Source organism: Pseudophryne corroboree, chromosome 3, assembly GCF_028390025.1.
Source record: "Pseudophryne corroboree isolate aPseCor3 chromosome 3, aPseCor3.hap2, whole genome shotgun sequence".
Classification (NCBI taxonomy): Eukaryota; Metazoa; Chordata; class Amphibia; order Anura; family Myobatrachidae; genus Pseudophryne; species Pseudophryne corroboree.
Window position 1 is genome coordinate 382319069 of NC_086446.1, and position 25711 is coordinate 382344779.

The 25711-nt window shown below is 45.7% G+C and overlaps 1 protein-coding gene across 1 annotated transcript in view; it reads right to left on the minus strand.

Moving 5' to 3' along the window:
* Positions 1 to 361: 361 nt before the first annotated feature.
* The window catches only part of KCNH6 (potassium voltage-gated channel subfamily H member 6), a 164332-nt gene continuing 138982 nt past the window's right edge, over positions 362 to 25711 (minus strand). The window contains exons 6-12 of the mRNA XM_063960004.1: positions 20836 to 21088; positions 19921 to 20114; positions 19516 to 19615; positions 19084 to 19374; positions 18623 to 18803; positions 18321 to 18519; positions 362 to 2232 (exon numbers count right to left, since the gene is read on the minus strand). Coding sequence (XP_063816074.1) covers positions 1963 to 2232; positions 18321 to 18519; positions 18623 to 18803; positions 19084 to 19374; positions 19516 to 19615; positions 19921 to 20114; positions 20836 to 21088 — 1488 coding nt within the window. The 3' untranslated portion in view covers positions 362 to 1962. The remainder of the gene's footprint in view (positions 2233 to 18320; positions 18520 to 18622; positions 18804 to 19083; positions 19375 to 19515; positions 19616 to 19920; positions 20115 to 20835; positions 21089 to 25711) is intronic.

Genomic DNA, 25711 nt, shown 5'->3' on the forward strand with positions numbered 1-25711 from the left:
AGAGATCAGTTATAATAGGTGCACTCTACCCCCTTAATAAATCTATATGATGTTTTCCCTTTAATTTCAATTTTATTAGTGTTTTTTTGTCACAAACATAAGATACCAATACCCACATGGAATATCATCCTTTATTCATATTATCCCATATAGTATCATAATGGCCTGAATATTAGGCCACACTAAGCGAAATATTAATTTTTTTTTATATAGAGATAGAAAAAAGTGCAAAGAAAAAATGTTTATTAGACAGATTTCTGTCTTGTGTGAAAATGAGAATAAAACAAAATTCTTAAAACCAAATCGTGTGCCGCCTATTATGTCTTATATACTTGATATCACTCTTATGGAGTCCATGATTGTAATTTTTTTTGTATGAACTTGTTTTTAAGCTTTGCACAATAAACAGTGTTACACTATTGGAGGTTTTCCCTTCTACTTTGAGGAACAGATCCAGTATACGCTGGTGAATGAAACTGAACGTGGGAAATGATGTATGGATGCTTACAGATTCAACACATTTGAAACAGCAATACAACCAATCTTCTTAAGGGACGGAAAGTACAATTCTTATTGTTATAGCTACAGCACCTGTAAACTCTTTGGTGTTCCTTGAAACTCTATTGTCATTTTTGAAGTATGGATGACACTTTTTCCACTGACGGCTGTATAGGCAGCTTTTTGCGCACTATTGTTTGTTGTTACTATTGTATTTAAAATTCCTTTCACCTGAGTCAGCAAAGTAAATCCTACTAGCAGACTGAAGAAACAACAAAAACTTCTAATTGTATGGGTAGTAAGTTGGTGGGTTGCCCTACCTGTCCATAGCTAACCTTGTTGTGTTTTTTCTTGAAGAAAAGGGAAAACATAGAAGAAAGCTTTGCACTCAAAGTTACCAGAAACCTCTAATAAAGCGACTGTATGATTGGAAACACATAATAGTCTGTTCTCCTGACTGGATTTTATTGGATGGAATAAACATTTTTGTATTTTCCACTGGTTTCTGCTATTTTTGAGTGCCAAGCATTCTTCTTTTGTTTAATTGCCTAGGCATGCATAGAGAGCCACTTGCTTATATGCAACATGGACTCTTGACTTTTGTTAGCTGCTTATTCTTGGTATCTTATGTTACCTAAAGGTTCACTTTGCGGCCTTGTTGAAAGCAAGCATTGTTTAAAAATAAATTAGGCTTCGATCATGGGTATTCAACATGCGGGTGGTTTAGATACTAGCAGATACCAACCTTTTGTGTGTGTGTGTATTTACAGCTCTAGTAAAATATTTAAATTATGAATAATGTGCGGTAATATATTCCAGGACAGGATGCAATATCATAATGTTAAGTCACTTTAAAAAGTATTTTCTAGGAGAATATTACATACGTTACAAAGAAATGTATCCTGTGAGGCATTAATGGAGGAATACTTCACTTCAATGCACCTTTAGTTTGTTTGTTATTTGTGCTAGAATCCCTGATAATGTTTTATCAGTTGTGATCCTCAGGCAGTCATTTGTGCTTTCATTACTTCCATATTATATTGCCCAAACCATGAAAATAATAACATTACATGCACTGTGTACAGTATGTGCCAGGATGGAAGAACTAATCATTTCTTCAGCTTTGTATCTTATAAACACAGAGGCAGCACAGCTCTCTTTCCCGGGCACCAGACAATTCAGTTTACAGTATCTCCAGTTGCCAACTCATATTATTTATTCGTATAAAATATCAGTTTTAAAGGGACAGAGACCCTTTTTGTAGGAACTGTGGTGTCATCATCTTGAAAGGTCTAATCTGACTTCTGGAAGTGCCATCCTATCTCGCCTCTTCTTCCAGTATGGCCCACAAAACAACTATCCTATGCATAAATGGGAGGGTAAACTCATGCTAAGACATCTTTCTCCCCTCCTCAGCCCTGCATTGAAAACAGGGAAACTTCTTAAGTAGCCACCTTTATGGCTCTAACTTCCTGGGAGAACTGGATCTGAAAAGTGTCTCTGAAATTCCAGGTCCGGAGGAGAAGGGCACTCCAGGTGCTCTGGGAGAGAAAGAAAGCGGAAGCCCCCAAGTATTGCTTGGGTAGGGTTTTCTGGTGGAAGGCCAATGTGGAATGGAGGATGTCCAGGTCCAGGGATCAGGCCAACAGGTTCCTGGGAACTAGTGCTGAGATGCATAACAATGGGCTTAAAGTGAAGTGGTTCTAAATCATTGTAGTCAGTCAGTCCGGGGCTCTGCAAGAGAAACAGGAAAACTAATAGTGGCAATATAAATTTGTGGTGAAAACACATCTAGAAAATAAGCAAATGCATAGTAACATAGTATCTAAGGTCGAAAAAAGACAATTTGTCCATCGAGTTCAACCTATTTGTGGTCTCCTATGCAGGATTATTTTGGTCTAAATTTTGTCTGATGCTGATGTCAGCCATTTTATTCCTCTTTTCATAGTAACTATAGTGCGTGACTACGCACCATAACCCTGGATATCCTTATACATTAGGAATTTATCTAACCCATTCTTAAAGGTGTTGACTGAGTCCGCCATTACAACTCCCTCAGGCAGGGAGTTCCAAACACGTATTGTCCTTACTGTGAAAAAACCTTTACACCGCATTGTGCAGAATCTCCTCTCCTCTAACCTAAGCGAGTGTCCACATGTCCTCTGTGCTGATCTTACCAAAAACAGGTCCCGCGCAAGCTCGGTGTATTGTCCACTTATATATTTGTAGACGTTGATCATGTCCCCTCTTTTCCAGTGTAAACATGCCTAGCCTTGCAAGCCTTTCCTCGTATTCCAGCGTCTCCATGCCCTTAATTAGTTTGGTCGCCCGCCTCTGAACCTTTTCTGGCTCCAGGATATCCTTTTTGTAGTATGGTGCCCAAAATTGTACACAATTTTCAAGATGTGGCCTCACTAGTGATTTATATAATGGGAGTATAACACTCTCGTCCCTTGCATCAATTCCCCGTTTTATGCATGCTAATATCTTATTAGCCTTCTTTGCTGCAATCCTACTTTGGGTACTGCTGCTTAGTTTGCTATCTATGTGAACACCTAAGTCCTTTTCCAGTACAGAATCCCTTAATATTACCCCATTTAGTATGTAGGTGTTATTTTTGTTCTTGCTACCACAGTGCATTACCTTACACTTGTCTGTATTGAAGCGCATTCTCCATTTGGCTGCCCATGCTTCTAGTTTAACTAAGTCGTTCTGAAGAGACTCAGCATCCCCCTCCATATTTATAACCTTTGGTATCGTCTGCAAAAATTGACACCATGCTCTCTAGACCTACTTTTAATGAAAATGTTGAACAATAGTGGTCCTAGTACAGACCCTTGTGGCACACCACAATTACACATTGTTCATTCAGAAAAACAGACAACACAAACTATTGTGCTGCTCCAAATATCAAATATATTTGTTTAATGGTACACTAAAATAAAATAAAAAATGTTGGACATTTCAACTGGAATGGTCCTCTCTGACTGCAGAAATCTTAAGTATTTGTGTGGCTTAGGTTGTTCTACATAGTTCCTGTTTTTGGCCACTCCTGCTATATCCTATAAACTGCATACTGAACATCGGAGCCTGATTAAGGGTACTGAATGCCTTAGGCCAGTGGTTCCCAAACTCGGGCCCAGATTTATCAAGTCTTGGAGAGTGATAAATTGCATGGTGATAAAGTACCAACCAACCAACCAACCAACCAACCAGTTCCTAACTGTTATTTCTCTTACATCCTAGAGGATGCTGGGGACTCCGTAAGGACCATGGGGTATAGATAGGGCACCTAAAAAGAACTTTGACTATGGGTGTGCACTGGCTCCTCCCTCTATGCCCCTCCTCCAGACCTCAGTTAGATCTTGTGCCCAGAGGAGAATGGGTGCACTGCAGAGAGCTCTCCGGAGTTTTCTGTGGAAAAATAATTTTGTTAGGTTTTTTATTTTCAGGGAGTCCTGTTGGCAACAGGCTCCCTGCATCGTGGGATCGAGGAGAGAGAAGCAGAGCTGGCTTGTTAAGTTGGGCACTGCTTCTAAGGCTACTGGACACCATTAGCTCCAGAGGGAGTCGGAACACAGGTCTCACCTGGGGTTCGTCCCGGAGCCGCGCCGCCGTCCTCCTCACAGATGCCGAAGATAGAAGCCGGGTGAGTATGAGAAGGCAAAGAAGACATCAGGCGGCAGAAGACATCAGATCTTCATGAGGTAAGCGCGCAGCGGTAAGCTGCGCGCCATTGCTCCCAGTCACACACACACAAGCAGGCACTGAAGGGTGCAGGGCGCAGGGGGGAGGGCGCCCTGGGCAGCAATATTCCTCATATTTGGCAATGATAAGCATGGATTAGGCTGTGGCACAGTAAATCCGGTAACCCCCGCCATTTTTTCATAGAAAGTTGATGGGACCGAAGCCCGCCGTCGGGTGGGCGGGGCTTGATCCTCAGCACTAACCAGCGCCATTTTCTCCACAGAGACTGCACGAGGAAACGCTGGCTCCCTGTTCTCTCCCCTGCTAAGCTTCACAGGCTGGAAAAAAGAGGAGGGGGCACTTTGGCGACGCAGTGAGTGGAGATTACAATTATATACATATAACAGCGCTATCTGGTCATATATTCCAGTGTTTTTAAGCGCTGGGTGTGTGCTGGCATACTCTCTCTCACTGTCTCTCCTAAGGGCCTGGTTGGGGTTTTGTCCCCTTATAGGTAACTCCCTGTGTGTGTGGGGTGTCGGTACGTGTGTGTCGACATGTCTGAGGCGGAAGGCTTCTCCAAGGAGGAGGTGGAGCAAATGAGTGGTGTGTCCCCGTCGGTTGTGCCGACTCCAGATTGGATGGACATGTGGCATATGTTGCATGCAAGTGTGGCATCTTTACATAAAAGGCTTGATAAGGCTGGTTTAGGGGGGACATCAGGCGGTCAATCCTCAGATTGGACCGACTCTCAGGGCCCGTCGGGGTCTCAAAAGCGTCCCTTAACACAAGACACTACTACCGACACGGATTCTGATTCCAGTGTCGACTATGACGAAGTACAATTGCACCCTAGGGTGACTAAAACCATTCAGTGTATGATTGTGGCAATAAGGGATGTGTTGCATATTGTGGATGAACCCTCGGTCCCCGACACAAGGGTACATATGTTTAAGGAAAAGAAACAGATTTTCTCTGACGTCCTAGTGGATGCTGGGACTCCGTAAGGACCATGGGGGAATAGCGGCTCCGCAGGAGACAGGGCACAAGAATAAAAGCTTTAGGATCAGGTGGTGTGCACTGGCTCCTCCCCCTATGACCCTCCTCCAAGCCTCCGTTAGATTTTTGTGCCCGAACGAGAAGGGTGCAGGCTAGGTGGCTCTCCTGAGCTGCTTAGAATAAAAGTATATTTTAGGTTTTTTTTTATTTTCAGTGAGTCCTGCTGGCAACAGGCTCACTGCATCGTGGGACTAAGGGGAGAAGAAACGGACTCACCTGCGTGCAGAGTGGATCGGGTTTCTTAGGCTACTGGACATTAGCTCCAGAGGGACGATCACAGGTTCAGCCTGGATGGGTCCCGGAGCCGCGCCGCCGGCCCCCTTACAGAGCCAGAAGAGCGAAGAGGTCCGGTGAAATCGGCGGCAGAAGACGATCCTGTCTTCAGACTAAGGTAGCGCACAGCACCGCAGCTGTGCGCCATTGCTCTCAGCACACTTCACACTCCGGTCACTGAGGGTGCAGGGCGCTGGGGGGGAGCGCCCTGAGACGCAATATAACAGATAATACCTTAGGTTGGCAAAAGAATACATCACATATAGCTCTTGGGCTATATGGATGTATTTTAACCCCTGCCATTTTTTACAGAAAAAGCGGGAGATAAGGACGTCGTGAAGGGGCGGAGCCTATCTCCTCAGCACACAAGCGCCATTTTCCCTCACAGCTCCGCTGGAAGGACGGCTCCCTGACTCTCCCCTGCAGACTTGCTACTGAATCAGGGTAAAAAAGAGAAGGGGGGGCACTATTGGCAGCTAAAAAACTATACAGCAGCTATAAGGGAATAACACTTATATAAGGTTATCCCTGTATATATATATATAGCGCTTGGTGTGTGCTGGCAGACTCTCCCTCTGTCTCTCCAAAGGGCTTGTGGGGTCCTGTCCTCTATCAGAGCATTCCCGGTGTGTGTGCTGTGTGTCGGTACGTGTGTGTCGACATGTATGAGGAGGAAAATGATGTGGAGGCGGAGCAATTGCCTGGGTTAGTGATGTCACCTCCTAGGGAGTCGACACCTGACTGGATGATCGTATTTAAAGATAATGTCAGCACTTTGCAAAGAACGGTTGATGACATGAGACAGCCGGCAAATCAATTAGTGCCTGTCCAGGCGTCTCAGACACCGTCAGGGGCCCTAAAACGCCCGTTACCTCAGTGGGTCGACACAGACCCAGACACAGATACTGAGTCTAGTGTCGACGGTGAGGAGACAAACGTAATGTCCAGTAGGGCCACACGTTACATGATCACGGCAATGAAGGAAGCATTAAACATTTCTGACACTACAAGTACCACAAAGAAGGGTATTATGTGGGGTGTGAAAAAACTACCAATAGTTTTCCCTGAGTCAGATGAGTTAAATGAGGTGTGTGATAAAGCGTGGGTTTCCCCCGACAAAAAACTGCTAATTTCTAAAAAATTATTGGCACTATATCCTTTCCCGTTAGAGGTTAGGACACGTTGGGAAACACCCCCTAGGGTAGATAAGGCGCTCACACGTTTATCAAAACAAGTAGCGTTACCGTCTCCTGATACGGCCACCCTCAAAGAACCAGCAGATAGAAGGCTGGAAAATATTCTTAAAAGTATATACACACATACTGGTGTTATACTGCGACCAGCAATCGCTTCAGCCTGGATGTGCAGTGCTGGCGTCGCGTGGTCGGATTCCCTGACTGAAAATATTGATACCCTGGATAGGGACAATATACTGTTAACTATAGAGCATTTGAAGGATGCATTACTATATATGCGTGATGCACAGAGGGATATTTGCACCCTGGCATCAAGAGTAAGTGCTATGTCCATTTCTGCCAGAAGAGCGTTATGGACGCGACAGTGGTCAGGAGATGCGGATTCCAAACGACATATGGAAGTATTGCCGTATAAAGGGGAGGAGTTATTTGGGGCTGGTCTATCGGACCTGGTGGCCACGGCAACGGCTGGAAAATCCACCTTTTTACCCCAGGTCACTTCACATCAGCAGAAAAAGACACCGTCTTTTCAAACTCAGTCCTTTCGTTCCCATAAGTACAAGCGAGCTAAAGGCCATTCCTTCCTGCCCCGGGGCAGAGGAAGGGGAAAAAGACTGCACCATGCAGCCGCTTCCCAGGAGCAGAAGCCCTCCCCTGCTTCTGCCAAGTCTTCAGCATGACGCTGGGGCTTTACAAGCAGACTCAGACATGGTGGGGGCCCGTCTCAAGAATTTCAACGCGCAGTGGACTCACTCGCAAGTGGACCCCTGGATTCTACAGGTGGTATCGCAGGGGTACAAACTGGAATTCGAGGCATTTCCCCCTCGCCGGTTCCTGAAGTCTGCTCTACCAAAGTCTCCCTCCGACAGGGAGGCAGTTTTGGAAGCCATTCACAAGCTGTATTCCCAGCAGGTGATAATCAAGGTACCCCTCCTACAACAGGGAAAGGGGTATTATTCCACGCTGTTTGTGGTACCGAAGCCGGACGGCTCGGTGAGACCAATTTTAAATCTGAAATCCCTGAACACTTACATAAAGAGGTTCAAATTCAAGATGGAATCACTCAGAGCGGTGATAGCAAACCTGGAAGAAGGGGACTATATGGTGTCTCTGGACATCAAGGATGCTTATCTCCATGTCCCAATCTACCCGTCTCACCAAGGGTACCTCAGGTTTGTAGTACAAAACTGTCATTATCAGTTTCAGACGCTGCCGTTTGGGTTGTCCACGGCACCTCGGGTCTTTACCAAGGTAATGGCCGAAATGATGATTCTTCTTCGAAGAAAAGGCATCTTAATTATCCCTTACTTGGACGATCTCCTGATAAGGGCAAGGTCCAGGAAACAGTTAGAAGTCGGAGTAGCACTATCTCAGGTAGTGTTACGTCAGCACGGGTGGATCCTAAATATTCCAAAATCGCAGCTGATTCCAACGACACGTCTACTGTTCCTAGGAATGATTCTGGACACAGTCCAGAAAAAGGTGTTTCTCCCGGAGGAGAAGGCCAGGGAGTTATCCGAGCTAGTCAGGAACCTCCTAAAACCAGGCCAGGTGTCAGTGCATCAGTGCACGAGGGTCCTGGGAAAAATGGTGGCTTCTTACGAAGCAATTCCATTCGGAAGATTCCATGCAAGAACGTTTCAGTGGGATCTACTGGACAAATGGTCCGGATCACATCTTCAGATGCATCAGCGGATAACCCTGTCGACAAGGACAAGGGTGTCTCTTCTGTGGTGGCTGCAGAGTGCTCATCTACTAGAGGGCCGCAGATTTGGCATTCAGGATTGGGTCCTGGTGACCACGGACGCCAGCCTGAGAGGCTGGAGGGCAGTCACACAGGGAAAAAATTTCCAGGGCTTGTGGTCAAGCATGGAAACATCTCTTCATATAAACATTCTGGAACTAAGGGCCATTTACAATGCCCTAAGTCAAGCGAAACCCCTGCTTCAGGGTCAGGCGGTATTGATCCAATCGGACAACATCACGTCAGTCGCCCACGTAAACAGACAGGGCGGCACGAGAAGCAGGAGGGCAATGGCAGAAGCTGCAAGGATTCTTCGCTGGGCGGAAAATCATGTGATAGCTCTGTCAGCAGTGTTCATTCCGGGAGTGGACAACTGGGAAGCAGACTTCCTCTGCAGACACGACCTTCACCCGGGAGAGTGGGGACTTCACCCAGAAGTCTTCCACCTGATTGTAAACCGTTGGGAAAAACCAAAGGTGGACATGATGGCGTCACGTCTAAACAAAAAACTAGACAGATATTGCGCCAGGTCAAGGGACCCTCAGGCAATAGCGGTGGACGCTCTGGTGACACCGTGGGTGTACCAGTCAGTGTATGTGTTCCCTCCTCTGCCTCTCATACCAAAAGTACTGAGAATCATAAGAAGGAGAGGAGTAAGAACGATACTCGTGGTTCCGGATTGGCCAAGAAGGACTTGGTACCCGGAACTTCAAGAGATGCTCACGGAAGACCCGTGGCCTCTACCTCTAAGAAAGGACCTGCTCCAGCAGGGGCCTTGTCTGTTCCAAGACTTACCGCGGCTGCGTTTGACGGCATGGCGGTTGAACGCCGGATCCTGAAGGAAAAAGGCATTCCAGATGAAGTCATCCCTACCCTGGTCAAAGCCAGGAAGGATGTAACCGCAAAACATTATCACCGCATTTGACGAAAATATGTTGCGTGGTGTGAGGCCAAGAAGGCCCCTACAGAGGAATTTCAACTGGGTCGTTTCCTCCATTTCCTGCAAACAGGACTGTCTATGGGCCTAAAATTAGGGTCCATTAAGGTTTAAATTTCGGCCCTGTCGATTTTCTTCCAGAAAGAACTGGCTTCAGTACCTGAAGTTCAGACATTTGTAAAAGGGGTACTGCATATACAACCTCCTTTTGTGCCTCCAGTGGCACCTTGGGATCTCAATGTTGTTTTGAGGTTCCTTAAGTCACATTGGTTTGAACCACTCACCACTGTGGACTTAAAATATCTCACATGGAAGGTGACGATGCTGTTAGCCCTGGCTTCAGCCAGGCGTGTGTCAGAATTGGCGGCTTTATCATATAAAAGCCCTTACTTAATTTTTCATTCTGACAGGGCAGAATTGAGGACTCGTCCTCAATTTCTCCCTAAGGTGGTTTCTGCTTTTCACATGAACCAACCTATTGTGGTGCCTGCGGCTACTAGGGACTTGGAGGACTCCAAGTTACTTGACGTTGTCAGGGCCCTGAAAATATATGTTTCCAGGACGGCTGGAGTCAGAAAGTCTGACTCGCTGTTTATCCTGTATGCACCCAACAAGCTGGGTGCTCCTGCTTCTAAGCAGACTATTGCTCGTTGGATTTGTAGTACAATTCAGCTTGCACATTCTGTGGCAGGCCTGCCACAGCCAAAATCTGTAAAAGCCCATTCCACAAGGAAAGTGGGCTCATCTTGGGCGGCTGCCCGAGGGGTCTCGGCTTTACAACTTTGCCGAGCAGCTACTTGGTCAGGGGCAAACACGTTTGCTAAATTCTACAAATTTGATACCCTGGCTGAGGAGGACCTGGAGTTCTCTCATTCGGTGCTGCAGAGTCATCCGCACTCTCCCGCCCGTTTGGGAGCTTTGGTATAATCCCCATGGTCCTTACGGAGTCCCAGCATCCACTAGGATGTCAGAGAAAATAAGATTTTACTTACCGATAAATCTATTTCTCGTAGTCCGTAGTGGATGCTGGGCGCCAATCCCAAGTGCGGATTGTCTGCAATACTTGTACATAGTTATTGTTAACTAAATCGGGTTATTGTTGTTGTGAGCCATCTTTTCAGAGGCTCCTTCGTTGTTATCATACTGTTAACTGGGTTCAGATCACAAGTTGTACGGTGTGATTGGTGTGGCTGGTATGAGTCTTACCCGGGATTCAATATCCTTCCTGATTATGTACGCTCGTCCGGGCACAGTATCCTAACTGAGGCTTGGAGGAGGGTCATAGGGGGAGGAGCCAGTGCACACCACCTGATCCTAAAGCTTTTATTCTTGTGCCCTGTCTCCTGCGGAGCCGCTATTCCCCCATGGTCCTTACGGAGTCCCAGCATCCACTACGGACTACGAGAAATAGATTTATCGGTAAGTAAAATCTTATTATTAATTTTCCCACATCTCATGAATTAAATGAGTTCTTTGAAAAAGCTTGGGAGACTCCGGATAAGAGACCGCAGATCCCCAAAATAATTTTTATGGCATACCCTTTCCCTAAGCAGGACAGGGAGATTTGGGAATCACCCCCCACTGTGGACAAGGCCCTGACGCGCTTGTCCAAGAAAGTGGCGCTACCGTCTCCTGACACAGCGGCCCTTAAGGACCCTGCAGATCGCAGGCAAGAATCTACCTTAAAGGGTATTTATTCTCATGCGGGTGCTGTGTTAAGACCGACGATTGCGTGGGCATGGGTGTGTAGCGCAATTGCAGCTTGGACAGATGAGCTGACAGATCAATTTGATACTATGGATAAGGATACTATATTCCTAACTCTAGCCCATATAAAACATGCAGTCTTATTTATGAGGGATGCTCAAAGGGACATTGGTTTGCTAGCGTCTAGGGCCAATGCCATGTCTATTTCAGCGAGAAGATCCTTATGGACTCGCCAATGGACGGGTGATGCTGATTCCAAAAAACATATGGAAGTACTACCCTATAAGGGTGATGTATTGTTTGGGGATGGGCTGACGGACCTGGTTTCCATAGCTACAGCAGGTAAATCAAATTTTTTACCATATATTCCCCAACAGCAAAAGAAAGCAACACCCTATCAGATGCAGTCCTTTCGGTCGCACAAGTCCAAAAGAGGTCGGGGATCCTCTTTCCTCGCCAGAGGTAAGGGTAGAGGCAAGAGAGCACCTGCTTTGTCAGGTGCCCAGGAACAAAAGTCCTCCCCGGCTACTCCAAAACCCACAGCATGACGCTGGGACTCCCATGAGGGAGTCCGCACCGGTGGGGGCACGTCTTCCACTTTTCAGTCAGGCCTGGGTCAGTTCGGACCTGAATCCCTGGGTGTTGGAAATAGTTTCCCAGGGTAACAAATTGGAATTCGAGGAGGTGCCCCCGCGCCGATTTTTCAAATCGGCCCTACCAGCTTTCACATCGGAAAGGGATGTAGTGTTAGCTGCAATTCAAACGCTGTGTATACAGCAAGTGATAATCAAGGTTCCCCTGCACCAGCAGGGAAGAGGTTACTATTCAACCCTATTTGTGGTCCCGAAACCGGACGGTACGGTCAGACCGATTTTGAATCTGAAATCCATAAACCTGTACATAAAAAGATTCAAATTCAAAATGGAATCTCTCAGAGCAATAATAACCAACTTGGAGGAGGGGGAGTTTATGGTGTCTCTGGACATAAAGGGTGCGTACCTTCATGTCCCCATATATGCCCCCCATCAGGAATACCTGAGATTCGCTGTACAGGATTGTCATTACCAATTTCAGACGTTGCCGTTTGGACTTTCCACGGCCCCGAGGATTTTCACCAAGATAATGGCGGAAATGATGGTGGTCCTGCGCAAGCATGGAGTCACAATTATCCCATACTTGGACGATCTCCTGATAAAAGCGAGATCAAGAGAGAAATAGCTGAGCAGTGTGGTGCTCTCTCTGAGAGTGCTCCAGCAACACGGTTGGATTCTAAATTTACCAAAGTCACAGTTGATCCCGACAACTCGACTACCGTTCCAAGGTATGATACTGGATACGGAACAAATGAAGGTCTTCCTCCCAATAGAGAAAGCCCAAGACATCCAGAACATGGTCAGAGACCTGCTAAAACCGAAAAGGGTGTCAGTTCACCAATGCACTCGAGTTCTGGGGAAAATGGTGGCGGCCTACGAGGCCATTCCCTTCGGAAGGTTCCATGCAAGGACTTTTCAATGGGACCTTCTGGACAAGTGGTCCGGGTCCCATCTGCATTTACATCGGAAAATAACTCTGTCCCCAGGAACCAGAGTGTCCCTCCTGTGGTGGTTGCAAAGTGCTCACCTGCTGGAGGGTCGCCGGTTCGGGATTCAGGACTGGATCCTGGTTACCACGGACGCGAGCCTCCGAGGATGGGGAGCGGTCACACAAGGAAAGACTTTCCAGGGTCTTTGGTCAGACCAGGAGTCCTGTCTACACATCAATGTGTTGGAACTCAGGGCCATTTACAACGGCCTTCGACAAGCGGAGAGTTTTCTTCGAAACCTTCCGGTTCTGATTCAATCAGACAATGTCACAGCAGTGGCTCATGTGAACCACCAAGGCGGGACAAGAAGCAGAGTTGCGATGGCGGAAGCCACAAGGATCCTTCGCTGGGCGGAAAATCATGTAAGCGCTCTGTTGGCTGTCTTCATTCCGGGAGTGGACAACTGGGAAGCAGACTTCCTCAGCAGACACGATCTCCATCCAGGAGAGGGGGGGACTTCATCAAGAAGTCTTTGCAGACGTAACACGTCTTTGGGGAACTCCTCAAATAGACATGATGGCGTCACGCCTCAACAAAAAACTTCGGAGGTATTGCGCCAGGTCTCAGGACCCTCAGGCAGTAGCAGTAGACGCACTGGTAACACCGTGGGTGTTCGAATCGGTCTACGTGTTCCCTCCTCTTCCTCTCATCACGAAAGTGTTGAGGATCATAAGACGAAGAAGAGTACAGACGATACTCGTTGTCCCAGACTGGCCTCGAAGGGCTTGGTACTCGGAACTACAAGAGATGCTCACAGGAGACCCCTGGCCTCTTCCTCTGAGGGAAGACCTGTTTCAGCAGGGGCACTGTGTATTTCAATACTTACCGCGGTTACGTTTGACGGCATGGAGGTTGAACGCCGAATCCTAGCAAAAAAGTGGATTCCGGAAGAGGTCATCCCTACTTTAATAAAGGCTAGGAAGGAGGTGACGACAAAACATTATCACCGTATCTGGCGAAAGTATGTGTCTTGGTGTGAGACCAAGAATGCAGCTACGGAAGATTTTCATTTGGGTCGTCTTCTCCATTTCCTACAGACAGGAGTGGATATGGGCCTGAAATTAGGCTCGGTTAAGGTACAGATTTCGGCCCTCTCGATTTTCTTTCAGAAGGAATTGGCTTCTCTTCCAGAAGTCCAGATGTTCGTAAAGGGAGTGCTGCACATCCAGCCCCCTTTTGTGCCTCCAGTGGCACCATGGAACCTGAACGTGGTGTTGCAGTTCCTAAAATCACACTGGTTTGAACCGCTTAACAAGGTTGCGTTGAAATTTCTTACCTGGAAGGTGGTAATGTTGTTGGCTTTAGCATCAGCAAGGCGAGTGTCAGAATTGGCGGCTCTATCACACAAGAGCCCCTACTTGATTTTTCATGTGGATCGAGCTGAATTGAGGACACGTCCGCAATTTTTGCCTAAAGTGGTTTCGTCGTTCCATATGAATCAACCTATAGTGGTGCCTGTGGCTACCGGTGACCTGGAGGATTCCAGATCCCTGGACGTAGTCAGGGCCTTAAAAATTTATGTAGCCAGGACGGCTAGAATTAGGAAAACAGAGGCTCTGTTTGTCCTGTATGCGGCCAATAAGATTGGCGCTCCTGCTTCAAAGCAGACTATTGCTCACTGGATCTGTAATACGATTCAGCAGGCTCACTCTACGGCTGGATTGCCGGTACCAAATTCGGTTAAGGCCCATTCCACTAGGAAGGTGGGCTCTTCTTGGGCGGCTGCCCGAGGCGTCTCGGCTTTACAACTTTGCCGAGCGGCGAAGTGGTCGGGGTCAAACACTTTTGCTAAATTCTACAAGTTTGATACCCTGGCTGATGAGGACCTAGCGTTTGCTCAGTTGGTGCTGCAGAGTCGTCCGCACTCTCCCGCCCGATTGGATGTTTTGGTATAAACCCCATGGTCCTTACGGAGTCCCCAGCATCCTCTAGGACGTAAGAGAAAATAAGATTTTAAACCTACTGGTAAATCTATTTCTCCTAGTCCGTAGAGGATGCTGGGCGCCCGTCCCAGTGCGGAAACTCTGCAAGACTTGTATATAGTTGTTGCTTACATAAGGGTTATGTTACAGTTGACATCGGTCTTGGACCGTTACTGTTGTTTTTTGTTCATACTGTTAACTGGTTATGTATGTTCCAGGTTACATGGTATGATTGGTGTGGGCTGGTATGAATCTTGTCCTTGGATTGCTAAATCCTGCCTTGTATTGTCCATCTCCTCTGGGCACAGTTCTCTAACTGAGGTCTGGAGGAGGGGCATAGAGGGAGGAGCCAGTGCACACCCATAGTCAAAGTTCTTTTTAGGTGCCATATCTCCTGCGGAGCCCGTCTATACCCCATGGTCCTTACGGAGTCCCCAGCATCCTCTACGGACTAGGAGAAATAGATTTACCGGTAGGTTTAAAATCTTATTTTTTCAAACACAGCCTGTAACATGACAGTTAGGAGCTGGTTAGTTGGTACTTTATCACCATGCAATTTATCACTGTCCAAGGCTTGATAAATCTGGTCCTCAAAGTTCACATTTTACAGGTCACCCAGAAAGTGCACTGAGTATCACCAACTGTCTCATTTGAAAAATCCACAGGTTATCTGGAAAGCATTGTCATGGTGGTTGGTACTTGTGGAACCAGACGAGGTCTAGTAGCTAGTTGGCTGGAGTCCTGAGGACAGAACAGTGCAGGCTTGATATATGGCCTTCTTATACAGGCACGGCAGGTTCGGCTAAAGTCTATGGCTGGCCACAGGTGTCTGTACAACTACGAGGAACTAGAACACTGGGGATATCAGTGCAATGAAAGTTGAGTCACACTTGTGGTAGAGATCAATAACTGGAAGCTGGGATTGAACCAGCAGTACAGGATAGCTGGAAGCTGAGATTGAACCAGCAGTACAAGATAGCTGGAAGCTGGGATTGAACCAGCAGTACAAGATTGCTGGATAGGATACTCAGTGATGCAGGCTAGCAGATGTACTTGAGATTGTATTGACCAGCAGTGCAGGTTTGCAGGTATACTGGAGATAGGACTACCAGCAGTGCAAGCTTGCAGATATCCCGGAGATGAGATAACCAGCGGTACAGGTTTGCAGATATCCTGGAGATGAAATAACCAGCGATGCAGGTTTGCAGATTTCCTAGAGATGAGTTAACCAGCGATGCAGGTTTGCAGCTAACCTGGAGATGAGATAACCAGCGGTGCAGGTTTGCAGATATCCTGGAGATAGGAGTCAGGAAATGCTGACATTGGTAATGCACTGTCTCTTTAAGCAGGAGATTGCAGGAGCTCTCTACAGGCTTGAGGACAACAAAGCACTGACAGCTTCCCTGTACTTGGAGGTGGAATATATACCCATTGCTCTCTGGTGATAGGCTGAAGGGATCACATGTCAGGGAAACACTACCTGGTTGGAGAGTTCTCTGCAGAGTGAGCTGATCAGGAAGTAACATGCAGTACTCCAGACTAGGCTTCAGAGTGGACTAAGGCCTAGCAGGCCGGGAAGGAGCCGAAGCCTAACTATCCTGAAATGGATGCTGTGACTGGCAGCGCGGGACACCGGATGGACCAGCGAATGGCAGACAGCGCTTTGGACTGCACCGTAGGTAGGTCAAATTGTGACTGGAAAGCGCTGTAAACCTCTGTTTTGTGACAAGCATAAACTGTTGGTGCTCATTGAGGACCAAGGGGTCTATTTACTAAGCCTTGAATGGAGATAACGTGGATGGAGATATAGTCCCAGCCAATCAGCTCCTAACTGCCATGTTACAGGCTGTGTTTGAAAAATGACAGCAGCTGGTTGGCTGGTACTTTATTTCCATTCACTTTATCTCTGGCCAAGGTTTATACTCCTTTCAGACCGCAAATGGCGGGTCGCAGCCGGGAGCCATACACGTGTGCTTCCTGTGTGCGACCCGCCTTGCCCCTTTCACACGGCATATTGCTGGGTTGGGGACATCAGTGGTGATGCGTGCAGAGGCGGCGCCGCCCGTGCATAGAGTATGAACGTGAAATGGGTCGCATTAACCCGGCAACCCATTCATACCGCATAGCGACCCAGGTTGAAGCCGGATATTTCCTCTGGGCCCTTTCAGACCGCACAGCAACCCGGATTACTGCACGCTAATGTGCAATAACCTGGATTACAAGTTTCTAGTGCCCACTCCAGTGCTGCTAAACACAGAGCATTGCATATGCATGCGTAGGAAATTGCTATGTGTGGGCAATGAGTAATAATAATATTAATGTGTGTGTGTAGCCAAGTTGGTTTTGCCTTGTAAATTATTGACATTGTAAAAATCTGGGCATTCTCGCACAAAGTCCCGCACCTCCGGCTTCTCGCAGGCTATTACATTTAGTCTATATGTGATATAACTGTTTCGATCAAGAGTATTTTTTTTTCCACATAACATTTTGTGTTAATGTGTTAACTTGTTTGGTTTTGGTGTATCTTTAGATCAAGGTCATGTCTTTAGATAAACTTTGATCAATTATGTAAATAAAATATTTACTGTAAATAGTGCTGGTAAAACCATGTGTTACATAATCATATGCTACTATAGGATAGGTCTCTGTTGTGTATTACTACCCTGTTGGTATTAAATGTCAATGCTTATTATTGAAAATATAATGAATTCTATTCAGTAGCACTGAACTGTATGTTACATGCTAACTCTATGAAAATACGTCTTATTCACAATACAGCCCTGCTGTTAAGAGCGAGTGTTGGACAGCAATACAGTCCAATCTACTCACATAGTGGTCTTATCGGATTGTATGCATAGACTGTGTGCATGTAGCATAATACAGGTTGAGTATCCCATATCCAAATATTCCGAAATACGGAATATTCCGAAATACGGACTTTTTTGAGTGAGGGTGAGATAGTGAAACCTTTGTTTTCTGATGGCTCAATGTACACAAACTTTGTTTAATACACAAAGTTATTAAAAATATTGTATTAAATAACCTTCAGGCTGTGTGTATAAGGTGTATATGAAACATAAATGAATTGTGTGTATGTACACACACTTTGTTTAATGTACAAAGTTATTAAAAATATTGGCTAAAATGACCTTCAAGCTGTGTATATAAGGTGTATATGAAACATAAATGCATTCTGTGTTTAGACTTGGGTCCTATTGCCATGATATCTCATTATGGTATGCAATTATTCCAAAATACGGAAAAATCCGATATCCAAAATACTTCTGGTCCCAAGCATTTTGGATAAGGGATACTCAACCTGTACCTGATACTGATAGATTTCAATTACAATTTATCAGGCATCATGGTTGGTTTACAGAACAAGCATGCTGCATTGTTGGCCTAGCTGCCAAATATCGGTAAAGATATTGAAGTGTTTGTAGTCAGCATAAATAATAGTCTTCTCCCAGTCATTGACTGTATGCTCCAGAGAGCTGGTGCTGTGAAGCTGAAGGTGTGAGTATTAAGGGGTTGATGAGATCAATGATGGTGGGCAACTTCTTCAATTCTACTTTGTGTAGGCAAGGCAGAATACATGTATAAGGTTCTGCCTGACATATCAGTGCGTTGGTGTCTTTTGCAGTCATTAGCAATATTTATTTCAGGATATACTCTCAACATATTTCATTTAAACAAATCTCGGATGTCCACTTACCTGGAGCGGAGAAACAGGGGAGTCTGTTGGGAGAGATGTGTTGCTTTGTACAGGCTCTGGGCTCTTGGATGCTGAGTGATAGAGTCCGAGGGTGTGGGAGCTTGGAGAGATGGGACTATATGCAGGGGGTATCTGGGAAAGCTGTCTCTGCAACAACTGCAGGATTATATTGATATCTGAAGACATTCTAGATTCCAGCCTGGGAAATGACATTCAAAACAATTGGAAAACTTTGAGATGAGTGTCTTGAATATATCTCTAGTATAGTAAATATTGTTTGCTGTCTAGATGATTATTCCCACCTGTCTAACTGAACCTGGAGGAGCTCCAGTCGCGACTCCACCTCTCCTGGCTGGTCATCGGGGCTGAGTGGGGGATCCAAGGAGTTATGCACCATTGAAATGTGTTGGTGGGTTTCTGGACAAGCAGCTTGGCGGTGGTCGTCCCAGAAACTGAACAAGTTAGGTACCTCAATAGGAGAAGCTGATGAAAAAAAGTATTATAGAAAATTGTTGTGAAAAAGGGAAAGGAAATATCAAATGTAGAAAAGAAGAAAAAAACCAGATGAACACAAAAGAGAATTTGTTAGGCTAATTCTAAAATAATAATAACAATAACTATATACTGGTTTGTGGGCCTTTAGTGCAGGATCTTTTCTGCATTTAAAAAAAAAATCTCTTGGACAAGTCTATAGAACTATAGCAGGGGTGGTATTCCTATTAGAATAAATAGCACGTATGTTAGTTTGTCACATAGCAATCACCTGAATAAGTTTCCACAGTCTCCAACACTTTCCTGCCCCCCTCTCGGCTGCTAATGTTAGCCGTGACTAAATTCACCACAGCTGGGATGAACTCTTGCTTCTCCACGTGGGCCAACATGTCTATGCGTCCTGAGTTTAATGGTTTGGTTTCATCATCACTGGAATGGGAGCAGGGAGTTGTGCTACTCGCCATCTCATCCCACTGTTCCCGGCTCAGTGGTCGCTGAAGGTTGGTCAGTTCGGAATATGTGTGATACTGTTCAGCATCAGAATTCACATCATCAAGGCCATCTGGAAGAGATGGAGGAGCTGTATGTAAATTACATATTTTTAAACATTTGGATCTGGTGTATGAATTGTTCAATAGATTATACTGTATTGCATGTATACTCAGTGTTATAATAAGGAGAAGCCTGCATGCTTTATCCTCACCCTGCTTCTTCCGTCGGCGCCCTAGTTGTTTGCACCTACGTGTGCGGCGATAACTGCAGTTAAACTCTTCACTTGTAGGAGAACGGGGTATACTGTCTGCCTGATAGGGGTAAGAGAAGCAGCAGGTTATGGACAACAGTGGGAACACCTTTGCATATTTCTGGTACTGTTCTCATGAAGCTTAATATTTGTTACTGTCTTTGCTGACATTAGACAATAAAAGGTAAAACTCTTCTTACATTCAGGCTGGATTGTGTCCACTGCCTACACTCTGCCTTACTCATCTCCTATGTGGCCTAACAATGCCCTGGTCTTCTCTATGACTTTATTCACATTCACAATCCCTTGCAGAATAGCCTCTCTGCTGACATCATGAAAATATACGCTTTTCACCATTGTTCTCACATCTCTCAGGTTGAAGGTAATCTCCAGGTTGCTCCAGAAACAGTCCGTGAAGGTTGGGTACATGTCAAGAACCTCCAGCAAGTCTTCTCTTTGGATCTTATGAAGATCACAGTAAGTCAGAGCTCTCACATCTGCATTTGACTTTCCAGGACGAGCATACAGACTGATAGGCTCTCCAAAAATGTCATTTTTCCCTGTTAAAGAACAAAAAAGATTAACAGAAATATTTCCACTAATGTCTTCTTAGAGATAAAGCTCTACAATAAGAACAAAACCTTTATAATTTTCAATGTACAACTTTAAAGGAGAGATGCCACTTATTGGGCCTAACTCAGATGTGGTTGTTATTGCGATTGCTGTTGTTATCCTTTGCTGTATGCAATTGCGATTATATTCTAGTATGGGCAGAAGCTAACCAGAGCATAGGGACACCCACTGCTGTCGCATCATTTACATCCGACGGAGTTTAAGTGCTGAAACATCAGTACCATCGTTGAAAATCAGGTCATGTCACAGAGTCTGAGTGCCTCTGTAGATGCGCAGGCTGAGCTGCTCTCCTGGGATGCAGAGAGCTCTCTAGTAGCAAGTAAGATTGCAACTGCTAATTTATACACGCCCAGAAAGCGGCATCTGAACAGCCATGACACACCTGTGTTTTCCCGACCAGTCCCTGCTACCACCCCCAAACGCTGTCTTCTTGTCACTCACTTTGTGGCTACTTCCTTGTTGCGACTGCTATAGCAATTCACTCGTGCATGCGCACTGCGGCTCAGATGTATGCACAATAAGAAAATATCACCCAATTTCATACAATAGCCACTTTGCAAACGCATCTGCATTAGGTCCATTATGTAGTGAATTATGTTTAATAACATTCCTATCTAGAAGCAGACAAAAAAAAAACCTCATTATTACCCAAAATAGCCACCACAATGTCATCTCTGAGTATCTCGATTGACCCACGGGAGATGAAGTATAAGGTGGTTATTACATCTCCATAGTGCACCAAAGTGTCCCCTGGTGGTGCATGAGTGGTCTTGAATTTCATGGCCAGTGCCCGCAAACATCCTTTGGTAGCTCCTCGGAAAGCTTTGCAGTTCTGTAGGAGTGTGCGATTGAGATGCAGACATATATCTGCTTGGAGGCACTCTGGAAATCCTTTCAACACCTGTTCAGGAGGGAGATGGTACAGAAAGAAGAAGTAGAATGAAAACAGGAATGATATAAGGGGAAGAAAGGAAAAAAAAAAGAAAGGAAGAAGATTTATAACAGAAAATTAAAAAGGACATACAGATTGTCATACAAAAAAAAGGAAGACTGTATTTAGTGTTGTGATGAAGACAAGAGGAAGAGGTGAAAAATAAATATATGCTATATGATGCAGGTAAGATATATAAATTGGAGAGGGAATTACGACAGAATATATAAGGTTGGAGAGAGATCAGTCCAGCATATGTAGGGGTGGACAGAGGAAGATGATTGCAAGATAAGTAGAAAGAAAATGAGGATTAGAAGAAAAGAAAGGAGATAAGATACAGCGCCCTGCGGCCGTGGCATTAAATACCCAACTAGTCACCCCTGGCCGGGGTACCCTGGAGAGTGGGGACCCCTTCAATCAAGGGGTCCCTCCCCCCCAGCCACCCAAGGGCCAGGGGTGAAGCCCGAGGCTGTCCCCCCCATCCAAGGGCTGCAGATGGGGGGCTAATAGCCTTTTGAAAAATGAAAAAATATTGTTTTTTCCAGTAGTACTACAAGTCCCAGCAAGCCTCCCTTGCAAGCTGGTACTTGGAGAACCACAAGTACCAGCATGCGGGAGAAAAATGGGCCCGCTGGTACCTGTAGTTCTACTGGAAAAAAAATACCCAAATAAAAACAGGACACGCACACCGTGAGAGTAAAACTTTATTTCACACATGTCGACACACACATACTTACCTATGTTCAGACGCCGACCTCTGTCCACTTGTCCAAGTAGAATCCACGGTGTACCTGAAAATAAAATTATACTCACCTCAATCCAGTGTCCTGTGATTTGTAATCCACGTACTTGACAAAACAAAAAAACGAATACCCGGACCACACGGACTGAAAGGGGTCCACCCTTTCCCCGAATGCATAGACCCCCCGTGACTCCTGTCACAGAAAGGTCCCTTCAGCCAATCAGGAAGCGCCACTTCGTGGCACTCTCCTGATTGGCTGTATGCGTGTCTGAGCTGGCAGACAGCGCATCGCACAGCTCCCTCCATTAGTTTCAATGGTGGGAACTTTGCGGTCAGCGGTGGGGTTACCCCCGGTCAGCCGCTGATCGCGGGTGACCTCACCGCTGACCGCAAAGTTCCCACCATTAAAAGTAATGGAGGGGGCTGTGCAATGCGCGTCTGAGCTCAGACGCGCAGAGCCAATCAGGTGAGTGCCACGAAGTGGCGCTTCCTGATTGGCTGAAGGGACCTTTCTGTGACAGGAGTCATGGGGGGTCTCTGCATTCGGGGAAATGGGGTCCCATGTGTAAACATGGGACCCCTTTCAGTCCGTGTGGTCCGAGTATTTGTTTTTTTGTTTTGCCAAGTACGTGGATTACAAATCACAGGACACTGGATTGAGGTGAGTATAATTTTATTCACAGGTACCCCGGATCGTCGGTGACATTGGAGATGTGGCAGTCGGCGGGTCAACATAGGTAAGTATGTATGTGTCGGCATGTATGAAATAAACTTTTACTTTCACGGTGTGTGTCTCCTGTTTTTATTTGGGTATTTTTTTTCCAGTAGAACTACAGGTACCAGCGGGCCCTTTTTCCACCCGCATGCTGGTACTTGTGGTTCTCCAAGTACCAGCTTGCGGGGAGGCTTGCTGGGACTTGTAGTTCTTCTGGAAAAAACAATATTCTTTCATTTTACTCAAGGCTATCAGCCCCCCCATCCGCAGCCCTTGGATGGGGGGGACAGCCTCGGGCTTCACCCCTGGCCCTTGGGTGGCTGGGGGGGGGACCCCTTGATTGAAGGGGTCCCCACTCCTCCAGGGTACCCCCTCCAGGGGTGACTAGTTGGGTATTTAATGCCACGGCCGCAGGGCGCTGTATAAAAGTGACCCCCGGCTGTGGCATTATCTGTCCAGCTAGTGGAGCCCAGTGCTGGTGTAAAAAATACGGGGGACCCCTACGTTTTTTGTCCCCCGTATTTTTTGCACCAGCACCAGGCGCAGAGCCCGGTGCTGGTTTTAAAAATACGGGGGATCCCCTGTCAGTTTTCCCCCCGAATTTTTAGAACCAGGACCGGCTCGAAGAGCCCGAGGCTGGTTATGCTTAGGAGGGGGGACCCCACGCAATTTTTTTTCGGGTTTTTTACCGTTTTTACCCGTTTTTTAAACATTTTTAAAAATCTAATCAAAATCCGTCAAATCGGCCGTTTTTCGACAGCGGGACTGTCGAATCCGTTTTTTATTGAATATGTTGAATTCCGGCATCCACCTGCCGGAATTCGACGGTCGAATTGTGTCGAATTAAAAAACGGGCGAAAAATTGCCGCGATTCGCCGGCAATTGCATATACCCCATTGACTCTAAACAACTGTAGAGAGAGATGGTGTGAAATACATAAGAATGGAGAGAACATGAAATGGGACTTATACAAACTCCTTCCCTTGTGTACATCCTTTCGTTTGAATGTGCAAGCATTATTCTTAGCATTTATGCACGCTGTAATACAGATTGGTGCAACCTTATATGCCACCATCGGTCACACCATTGAAACATGCACCAGCCCTATGGTAGGTGCAGTTTTTTAGCCTGACCATGGCCTCCTGTGGCTGTACGTCTGGGAATTCAGCCGCTTGCACTGACCCACGCATGATACTACCACATATACTACTAACTACTGCCTGACCCGTAGGGTTTCATAAATGTTTGTGCGTGCAAAGTTTCAAAATACGTAAACACTGACATTGCGTGTGGCCTGCATGCGATTCAAAATCACTGCCCCGGCAATGATTGTCGCCGCCCCACTAACGCATCTCCCTGCCCACGCATGCACAGAACATGTCCACTGCGGTGGCACATGGGGAGATGTGATCGTAACTCAGTAGCGATGGCTACTGATTCAGTAGCCATCGCTACTGAGTTGTGATCACATCTCCCCATGTGCCACCGCACATATATAGGGGGTTATTCAGTAGTACTGAATAACCCCCTATATAGTAGGTAGAGATGGAGAAAGGAGATGAGGACTGATACATATGTAGAAGAGATGAGGGTGACATGTAGAGATAGAGAAAGGAAATGCGTACAGTAATGGAGAAAATGGAAAAAGGAGAAGTGAATGGAATATGTAGAGATGGACAGTAAGAAATTACAAGATATATACAGTATGCAATAAAGAGAAGTGAAAAGCCATATAGATTTGAAGTATCTGTGGAAAGTTAGATTCAAGTCAGGAGAATAGTTGAATATAAAGAAAAGATGGACTTGTCCTAGTAATATTAGAATGGTACTATGGCTTGACTGGATCTATGTATCAATGCAGAGGAATGACTGGTTTAAAGAAATCTTTGAATAGCAAAGCTATTATAAAAGTAATCAGGAAAATAGAATTTAAATAAGCATCTGGATATGCTGGCTTGTTTGAGACCAAGTTTCTGATATAAGTGGATGGTTATTCCCCTGCGTGTCTATTTGGTATGAGCCCTGATGTACTGCACCATAGAATAACTTTCAATAATGCTGAAAAGACAAATTCCGTAGTATGGGGTTGTGTCCTGTCCTAAGCCATTAAAAGGGTCTGACAACCCATGATAGGAGACCAGTGTCTATGCCTTTTGGGTGATAGTGGGGGTACTGACGGGAGAGATGTGTGCTGAGCGATCTTAACACAGACCGCTCAGCACACATCTCTCCCCCCACTCAGTACAGTGCAATGTGTGCTGAGCGAGGGGGGAGACGGACAGGGGGCCGCTCACTTCACCCAGCGGTGAAGTGAGCGACCTGCTAGATTGAGCCTGCATGCAGGCTCAATCTAGAAGCGGCGACAGCGCTATTGCTGGGGGGCATACACACAACAGATCCATGCTTAAAATCTAAGCAATCTAGTCAGATTGCTTAGATATTAAACACAGATCTCTCTGTGTGTACCCCCCTATATGTTTATGAGTTGCATGGACTTCCTGTCAATAGATAAATTGACTACTGCTTTACCTTTACTTTAGTAAAGTGATTTTGTTATCATAGATTAGGTTCATATCAATGAATGTAACAGGGAATGCTGCCAAGACAGTGTAACGGTTTAGCCACTTCTTGTTATAGGAATGTCTAGAGTACGGATTTTATAGATACCCCATTACACATTTTAGATTAATTGAACTACTTTATAGGTAATATTTTTTTAACATCTAGAGATATACCAGTCTGTCCATGCACTTAGAGGTTTGGTTTCATCATCACTGCCCAGAGCTTAGTGATATGATTTTATAATTACTACCATGGAAACAGCTTTGCTATAATTGTATATTGTTAACTCACAATAGTTGCAAGACTGCGAAAACTTCCATATAGATTCTCTTAGCCTCTCATACTCAGCTTAATGCAGTGACAGGGCTCTGGTGGATGTATAAATAGTTCCTAGTTCAATTACTAAACACATTTACACACCACTTCACATTGTGTGACTATTCTTTAGGAATTGCTGATTGTTTTAATGCTAATCTACATCATCAGAAGAGTTACCAGGGTTCAACTTGCAAGGTAGTCAGCCAACTACAATAATGGTCAACTGCCTGATAAGTTGCACTAGAATTTAATGGTA